The sequence below is a fragment of the Polistes canadensis genome, unplaced genomic scaffold (assembly GCF_001313835.1).
Source record: "Polistes canadensis isolate GaletaPanama2010 unplaced genomic scaffold, ASM131383v1 scaffold_17, whole genome shotgun sequence".
NCBI classification, from domain to species: Eukaryota; Metazoa; Arthropoda; class Insecta; order Hymenoptera; family Vespidae; genus Polistes; species Polistes canadensis.
This window is the reverse complement of record NW_014569564.1, coordinates 1,376,278-1,385,238: the sequence shown is the minus strand read 5'-3', so window position 1 is coordinate 1,385,238 and position 8,961 is coordinate 1,376,278. Positions and strand designations below refer to the sequence as shown.

General features: G+C 29.2%; 2 protein-coding genes across 9 annotated transcripts in view; one reads left to right on the top strand and one right to left on the bottom strand.

Moving 5' to 3' along the window:
- The window catches only part of LOC106793729 (monocarboxylate transporter 10), an 11,774-nt gene extending 6,701 nt beyond the window's left edge, over positions 1–5,073 (bottom strand). The window contains exons 1-5 of one of the 8 annotated variants that reach the window (XM_014760892.1): positions 4,925–5,073; positions 4,634–4,706; positions 4,116–4,219; positions 3,831–3,936; positions 3,396–3,520 (exon numbers count right to left, since the gene is read on the bottom strand). The gene's annotated coding sequence lies outside the window, so the exon portion shown is untranslated. The other 7 variants (XM_014760899.1, XM_014760895.1, XM_014760894.1 and 4 more) reach the window with 7 other exon arrangements.
- A 455-nt stretch (positions 5,074–5,528) lies between these two features.
- On the top strand, positions 5,529–8,586 carry LOC106793736 (T-complex protein 1 subunit alpha). The gene is made up of 9 exons (XM_014760912.1): positions 5,529–5,726; positions 6,083–6,168; positions 6,263–6,489; positions 6,586–6,696; positions 6,853–7,258; positions 7,324–7,526; positions 7,596–7,788; positions 7,861–8,024; positions 8,113–8,586. The coding sequence occupies exons 1-9, from the start codon at positions 5,654–5,656 to the stop codon at positions 8,318–8,320; spliced, it is 1,671 nt and encodes a 556-aa protein (XP_014616398.1). The 5' UTR covers positions 5,529–5,653; the 3' UTR covers positions 8,321–8,586.
- The last annotated feature ends 375 nt before the right edge of the window (positions 8,587–8,961 follow it).

The following is an 8,961-nucleotide window of genomic DNA, read 5'->3' as shown; positions in this document are numbered from 1 at the left end:
ACAATACATCTAAACTTCGTTAGTTTGATCGTTATTATTTAAAAGCCTCAACAAAACTGTTTCAATCTAGACTAGTGTTTGTTAGCCTAGATATCATCAGTGTAAGGTGTCCTTTATTATTTATTATGTTTAAAATTTAAAAATTCCGTTGTAGATGTGATTTAAGTTATTTGTGTCTGTTCTATAATAAGAAAATGTATAAGAAAATAAATTTTCCAGTTGCTGAAGAAGTCCCAATAAAGGGACGAAACGTCCAACTCAATTAAATWAARTTCTACTTYTTTTCATGTCCAAGTTCCCTATGAAACTTTATCATCAAAAATTATAATTTTGGACGAGAGAAAATACTAAATAAATTTTGATTATTATTGTTTGTAGATAAAGTTTCGTTGTCTGCCAGGAGTTATTATTGAAAAAAATATCTCTGCCGTATAAAATTTAGGCTCCTAATACTATAATAAATAACATATTAAAATTTCAAATTTGCTAAAATACATTTGAAGTTTGATTTTTTTTTCAAAAGTGTCTACCATAACTTTAGAATCGTCATAAATATCTGCCATTATTTTTTTTTGAATAATAATAATAGTAAATAATAAAATATCTAAATATCAGCCTTAAAAAAATGCTTAGTTAGTCTAAATTTTGTATCTTTGCTCCCTAAATCACGCCATAGGAATCGCTGCCGAACTTAGTCAGTCTCCCTCTAATGTATGGTAGGTATGAGAGATTGACTGGATGGAATTTGGAATTTGATAAAATACATATGTTTTGTTTACTTTTCATGGGCTCTTAAGGCCTTACATACGTCTAGCAGCGCCAAAAAGGCGTTAAAGAAAAAAATTTTGGTATATAGTAGGAATAACAATAGAAATTAATAAAAATAAATAGTACACATTGTTTATTGGTATTTTAACTTTATACAAAATTTTATTTCACTTTATTTTTACAAAAATTACTATATAAAAAATCACGTGATCCACAATATTAAGAATAAAAAGTTGCTTCACGGTCGATATCATATCTCCAGTAAATGTAGTTCGATGTACAAAATTTAGAAAAATTCTTGTAAAATAATATTGTAGTTATAGCTGTCGAGCCGGAATTTTGAACTTCGGAAAATTTAGCAATTTATTACAGTTTAAAAAAATGTATGCGTTTTACGTCATAAATTTTACACTTTAATTATTTTTATAAAATTTTTATAAATCAAAATATCAAAAATCCGGCTCGCGACAAACTATACAGAAAATGATTTCAAATAGTTAAAAAAAATCGCATCAGAAAATATTAAAAACTGTATAAGTTATCATGCAGACCGTGGCGGAAAAAATAGTTTCGAGAAAAACGCGTTTAAAGTTTGAAGTGTCTCAAACAAAAGACAGCTATCTGCACGCACCGAACTCTTGACGGGTGGTCACAATTTCTATCATAACTTTGAGTCTATGGGGATTTTGTGCAATCGACTTTCACAGAAATAAGCCTAAAACTATAGAGAACAAAATTCTGTTAAAAAAAAAATCAATTTTTTGAAAATTCTAGACGTATGAAAAGCCTTAAGCTAAGAACTTTTATTACTAATGTTAAATGGAATTTCATACGAGTCGTACTATCTACGAAAAATACTAACGATCTCTCGAATCGAATATTTCGAACGTGTCGGACAGATTTCATTCAACAATTGTATCAACTTGCGTCAATATAAGACTTACGTAATGAAGGAACTCTTCAAATTAAAAGGAACAAAAGAAATAAAAAAAGAAGATGGATGCGAGTTAGTAACAAATATACATGTAAGAAATATCATCGCCATTGATACGTATTAGGACTTTGCAGCCATATGATTTATCTCAAAAGAATACAACTTCTTTTTGAATAAAATTGATAATTTTTGACAGTTAGAGAGAGAGAGAGAGAGATCATTTAGAAACAACATAATAGATAAGTGCAGTGAATATATAAAATGAAAATATAGGAGCTTACTATATAACGCGCTTTGATCTATCTCCTAATTATTAAATGTATGATTTTATTTGTATCAGTGCGTCGCGTAGCTTTGTAATATTGTCGTTACATTAAACTGATCTCAACTCTGACATTAATTGAAGTTCGAATCGAACGGGTCACGCGAATGAAATATCGCTGACTCTTCTTAAGAGATCAGTTAACCTTTTTTTTTATTAGTATATTACCCATCACATTTTCTACGTATTGTTCGGAATGCAAAAGTGACAATGATTTATAAATATACATATGAATGTAAAACTCGCAAAAAATCAAGCACGAAATCATGCAGAAAACAACATTTTTATGAGAAAATTCGATTTCATAATGTATTTTGTTGATTTTATTAAGTCAATTAATTGTATATAATAAAAATAAAAAGAAAAACAAATTAGCAGTATAGTAATTAAAAGTAGGGAAGAATATGAAAGAGTATCGATCATCGTCATATCGAACTATCTTTCGTTGAAGTAACTTCAATATTTGTTCTCATATCAATTTTTAGTAAATATACTTTTAAATGTTGTGAGAAAAGAACATATTGTAAAAAACAAATGAAAACACGTGATATAATTTAGAAAACTTTGAAAACCATAAATTTAATATCTAATATGTGTACATAAACGAACGAACAATATAAAATGAAAAGGGAGAGTAAAAAAATATTAAATATGAAATATATATGTAATGTAAAAGTTTAGTTACTTAAAATCAATGAAAATGTTGGTTAGATTTTTGCTTAGAGTAGTGTTCACGATGTAAGAACATCGTTCAAATATCCTCAAGCAAACTCCAACATAGATCTATCCTAATCTTTGTCAACTCTGTCACTTAAGCGATAAAGCAGGGTACGTGAAGCGATGATGATGGACGATGATTCATCATCGAAAAGTGCGTCGCCGAAATGCTGCTACTATAAATTCGTATATTCGCGGGTATCGCTCATTCATCTTTTCATCTATCTATCTACTTATCTATTTATTTATCTATCCATCCATTCATCGTTAAGAACGCGTTTGAAAAAAGAAAAGTGGAACGATGGTTTTTGAAACTATCACTATAAGTGATAATGGTTGATAAAATTAAAAGAAAGAGAAAGAGGAAAAGGAAGTGAGAGAGAAAAAGAGAGAGACAGACAGAAATAGTAGAAGAAGAGAAGAATAAGCAAAAAAGATAAAGGAGAGAAGAAGGCAATAATAAAAAAATAAAATAATAAGTAATTACGTTATTAATTACTAGAAGTGTCTGCTATCGTACTGCTACTGATTCTTGCTACCGGCAAGGATGCGAAAACGTGTGAGAAGCCTAAGCCACGCGAGTTTCACGAGCGCCTCGTGGGACGATTTGGGGTAACGATATTTCTTGAAAGAATTGATAAAAATACAACAAACCTCTTACAATGAAACCATCCGAGCGCACTGTCGGACACAAACTAAGTCTCGAACGTTGACCACGAGCCGTCGGCAGCCCGCGCGAACGATCTGATCCCGAGTTCAGCCGATCCCATCAACCCGAACTACGACGAAAGCTTATACTGAGCCTATAAATCGTCGCTTTGAACTTTCACGTGTATATTCATCGAACAAAACTAACTGAACGAATCGAACGAATGAAAATTACAAGTAAAATAAGATAGTCCGATATTAGTCATGACCGACGTTTTTATTGGACTTGATTTTATTTATTTACCTATATATTTTCTATCCTTTATTTTATTTCATGATCTTTAACCTTATTTATCTTAGATTAGATATAATAATGCTTTCCTTTCCTATGTTTTCAATATAATATATTTTATTGTTGTTCATATATAATTGGAAACTTACCTCCTAATTACTCAAGAATTTGAATCGATAATTAGAAATTCTTTCCCTTCTTCCTATAACTCTGAACATCTGCATTTTAACAACTTCCGTCAATAACACTTTCCACCTGGTCAGTAGAATAGCATTTAATTGGTTACACGTGTGTATATTAAATAATGCCGCGCTTTTCTATAGCGAGATTTTTCTAACGATTCACCTGATTGGTTGTTTTGATATGTCGCACGAATATCATTATTTTAACAGAAAAAATGAAAGAAAGTTTTTGATTAATTACTGATACATTACCTTATATTTTATTTTTCCTTGTCATTGAATTTTACTTTTATGTGAGATCTTTCCTTTTCTTTCTTTGTTAGCATTTTACATTCGCTGGTACGGTTCACTCGTTTCTGTATTTAAAAAAAAAACACGGTCGTAAATTTTTTAATTTTTATATTGGGAGGGAAAAGTGAAATTATCGTAAGATCAATTGCAAATAAATAAAAAAATAACTAGATAAATGAAAGAGAAACAACGGCAACTATTATTTCTATTATGCATATGGATGTCTGTCATCCTACTTAATAAATATATGATCAAAAATATGATGTTTTTTTTAAATATGTATCAGCTAAAAATTATAGTTATCATTATTTATTAATATTAATTATTTCAATATATTTAAATATTAGGATGACAAGTTCTACTACAAGATCAATCATACTTTCATTATAAATTCAATAAGCATTATTTGAAATTCATAAAAGGGATATGCTTTTGAAAGAATAATTTAATTTCAATAATAATTTATGATATCTTTCAACCTGAGATTGACACCAATGATTCTTCTATGCTATCTTCTTTCGTTATCCAACAATGTCATGGAAGAATAATAGACTATAATATAAAATTAAAATCCAATTAATATCACTTTTTCATTTCTTCTAACCATTCATCCATAATGTCATTATCAGCAGTGAATCTACAGTAGAGACAAAAATGAGGTATGATGTGATTAACAAAATAATATTTATATCAAGGATGAAGACGTGACCTAATATAAATGTTAAGGTTATAACGAAAGCAACAATTTGTAATAAAACGAATTTACATACTTTTTGAATGACCTATTCGAGGAATTTAATTTCACGTAACAATTATATTTAAATACACCATATTCACGAGCCATTATTGATTATTAATCCTATAAACAATTAATATTTTGAATCAACAATATATTCTCCACCCAAAATAGAATGATACTACTATATATGCTTCTACAATAAATAGGGGTAAGTACGAGTTTAATCCGAGGGTAAGTTATCATCTTCAAATTTATCTCTTTCATTTAAATAATTAATATTCTTTTATTAATAAAAATAATTCTTTTGTTGGATGTCGAAGAAATTTTAAAAGCCCTTGGATTTTATTTTTGTTTAAATTAATAAGAAAATATAATATTTTTAATATCGTTGAAAATTAATAATATAGTTTAACAAGTTGTACGCCATCTTGTATCAATATTAGAAAGCACTTCGTCTTTTACGAATCTTTAATATATATCCACGGATAATTAATTAATATTTATATTTTAATTTCTCATAATTTTATAATAAAATTAGACTATTTTATTTTAATATATAATTTTATTTAAATTTGTAATTTTTAACTAAATTAATTCGACCAATAAAAAACATTTCTGAAGTTGGCCATAAAAGGAAATAAAAAAAGGAATGGCCGTCGTTGATGACTATTGTACTATTCGCAATCACACGCGGAACCTACAAAAGTATTAATCAATTGAAATATTCTGACGAACAAGAAAATAAAAAAATTATTACAAAATGTCGACGATGGCAAGTCCTTTAGCTGTGGGAGGTGTGAGGCAATCAGGTGCTCCTGTAAGGACACAAAATGGTAATATGAAAAAAGACAAATGTGTAGTCAAAAGTTTGGTTATGCCGGACTGTCTGTAAGTACAGTAGACTCTACAAAATATTACGACTACTGTTTTAATGCAACACGATTCCTGGTTCAATGTGTTGTATAATAAAATACGGAAATTTCTAGTATTTAAAAATTAAATTTCCTTTAATTATCATTGCATTATTGTCTTCGTTGCTACCAATTTCTTCTGTTTCGTAATTGTTTTTTTTATTTTTTATTTTTGATCAATATATTATTTAGAGTCTATTGTATGGGAACGAATTATAATAAGTAATGTTGTAATTATTAGTTTACTTTTGCATAATTTTTATTTTTTATTTCAACAGTTATGGCTGCCTCGGCTATTGCTAACGTAGTAAAAAGTTCTTTAGGACCTGTAGGATTGGATAAAATGTTGGTTGACGATATTGGAGTATGTTTTATTAATTTAATTTATTCAATTTGAATTCTAATGTTTATTAATATTATAACACATCTTAGTAAAATATTAAAACTAACATTTTTAGGATGTAACTGTCACAAATGACGGAGCAACTATTTTACGTTTACTGGAAGTTGAGCATCCAGCAGCTAGAGTATTAGTCGAGTTAGCTCAATTACAGGATGAAGAAGTTGGAGATGGTACAACATCTGTTGTCATTGTTGCAGCTGAATTATTGAAAAATGCAGATGAGCTTGTTAAGCAGAAAATTCATCCGACCTCTGTTATCAGTGGTTACAGACTTGCTTGCAAGTACGCGATACGACATAAATTTCATTTATTTTTATGTGTAAATTGATATAGTAATTATTGTTTATTTGTTTTTTTTTTGTTTAATTACGATTCTAGGGAAGCCTGCAAATACATACAGGAACATTTAACAATCAATGTCGATGAATTGGGAAAAGATTGCTTGGTCAATGTAGCTAAGACCTCAATGTCTAGTAAAATTATAGGAGCGTATCCTTTCCAATTGAAAACAGTGAGCAAATAAACATTTGTTGATAAAGATATTTTTCTTTTAGAAAAACAAACAAATGTACAAATGTTTATTTAGTCATTAAATTTTAGATATCTATTTTATTTCATATTATAATTTCCATGACTAATAGATAGTGATGCTAATTTCTTTGGCAATATGGTCGTTGATGCTGCTAATGCTATCAAGATCAACGATGGTAAAGGTGGACATCTATATCCTATTAAAGCAGTTAATGTTTTAAAGGCTCATGGCAAAAGTGTTAGAGAATCTGTTCTTGTACATGGTTATGCACTTAATTGTACGGTGGCTTCACAAGCAATGCCTAAGAGGATAGTCAATCCAAAAATTGCTTGCTTGGACTTTTCTCTTCAAAAAGCTAAAATGAAGTTAGGTGTTGAAGTACTTATCACTGATCCTGAAAAATTGGAGGCTGTACGCCAACGAGAAATTGATATTACTAAAGAAAGAGTTCAGAAAATTTTAAATGCTGGTGCCAATGTTATTCTTCTGTCTGGTGGAGTAGATGACCTTTGTCTAAAGGTTTGTTAGATATTTAATAAATAAAAAAAATTACGATTTAATTCTAAACCGTTACTTTTTTTTAGTACTTTGTAGAAGCTAAGGCTATGGCAGTACGCAGGTGCAAGAAACCAGATCTAAAAAGAATTGCTAAAGCAACAGGAGCACAATTTTTAACTTCTTTGACTAATATGGAAGGAGAGGAAACCTTTGAACCAAGTTTCTTAGGTGAAGCTGCTGAAGTGGTACAGGAGATGATCTGTGATGATGAGCTCATTCTCATAAAAGGGTCAGTTTACAAATTTATTATAAAATAGAAGTAAAAATGACAATTTATGATATTTTATTTTGTTAATAGACCAAAAGCTCGAACTGCTAGCTCTATCATTTTACGTGGACCAAATGATTATTATTGTGACGAAATGGAACGTTCTGTACACGATGCTCTTTGTGTCGTGAAGCGTGTTTTAGAGAGTAAAAGTGTTGTCGCTGGTGGTGGTAGCGTTGAAGCTGCTCTTTCGATTTATTTAGAAAACTTTGCTACTTCTTTAGTAAGTATTTATTATTTAATTAATTGTAATCTTATTAACATTGTCATTATAATGTTATTCTTCATTTGGCAGAGTTCTCGCGAACAATTAGCCATTGCTGAATTTGCAAGATCACTTTTAATAATACCTAAAACATTAGCTGTTAATGCTGCTCAAGACGCAACTGATCTTGTTGCCAAGTTGAGAGCTTATCACAATTCAAGTCAAACAAAAGCAGATCTAGCTGAATTAAAATGGTAATGATTTAACATTCTTTATTTATAAATAGGTTTTTATATAATATTACATGATTTATTCACATAAAATTGTATTTATACTATGCAGGGTTGGGCTTGATTTATATGAAGGAACTATAAAGGATAATAAAAAGGTTGGTGTATTGGAACCAGCTATTTCGAAAATAAAATCCTTGAAATTTGCTACCGAAGCAGCGATTACTATACTTCGAATCGATGATATGATTAAATTGGATCCTGAACGATCCAAAGATAAATCATATCACGATGCAATGGCTGCTGGTGAATTGGAATAATAAAATTGCTTTAATTATTAAATTATCATAAGAAACATTCTCATAGTAAATTTTGTTCAAAATTTTATCATTATACTAATGTGTCTCTCCCCATGTGTTAAGAACTTTTAATAATATAATTTTTAAGTCATTATCACACATAACAAATATATTTACAATTAAATAACATATATATTATGTTCGCATTTCATAAAATTACTTAATTCTTGTACGAGCGTACTAATTAATAATTATATTAAGGAAAATAAAGCTTTTTCCTACTACAATTTGCATTTTAATTTAACGATTCATAGAATAGATTTATATTAATTTTCATATACTCTCGAGGTTTTTATTCACCCATTTTTATTTATTCTGATTTGATAAAAAAGGGATTTTTAATAAACGTGTAATGAAAGAAACTAAAACAAGAAAAGACATAATATTTGATAGGAATATGTATTTGATAATACGATATTTGATCCATGTCCAGGCATATTAGTCATATTAGGGGTTTTACCTCGGAATGAGAGATAGTCGGCTATAAACTTGTATAAACCTTTATTTCAACACCCTAAAACTTGTCTCAAAACCTACTTATCGTAGGGTGTCTGCGACTACAGATATTCCAAGGTCAAAGGTCAAAAAATCGATTTTTTACA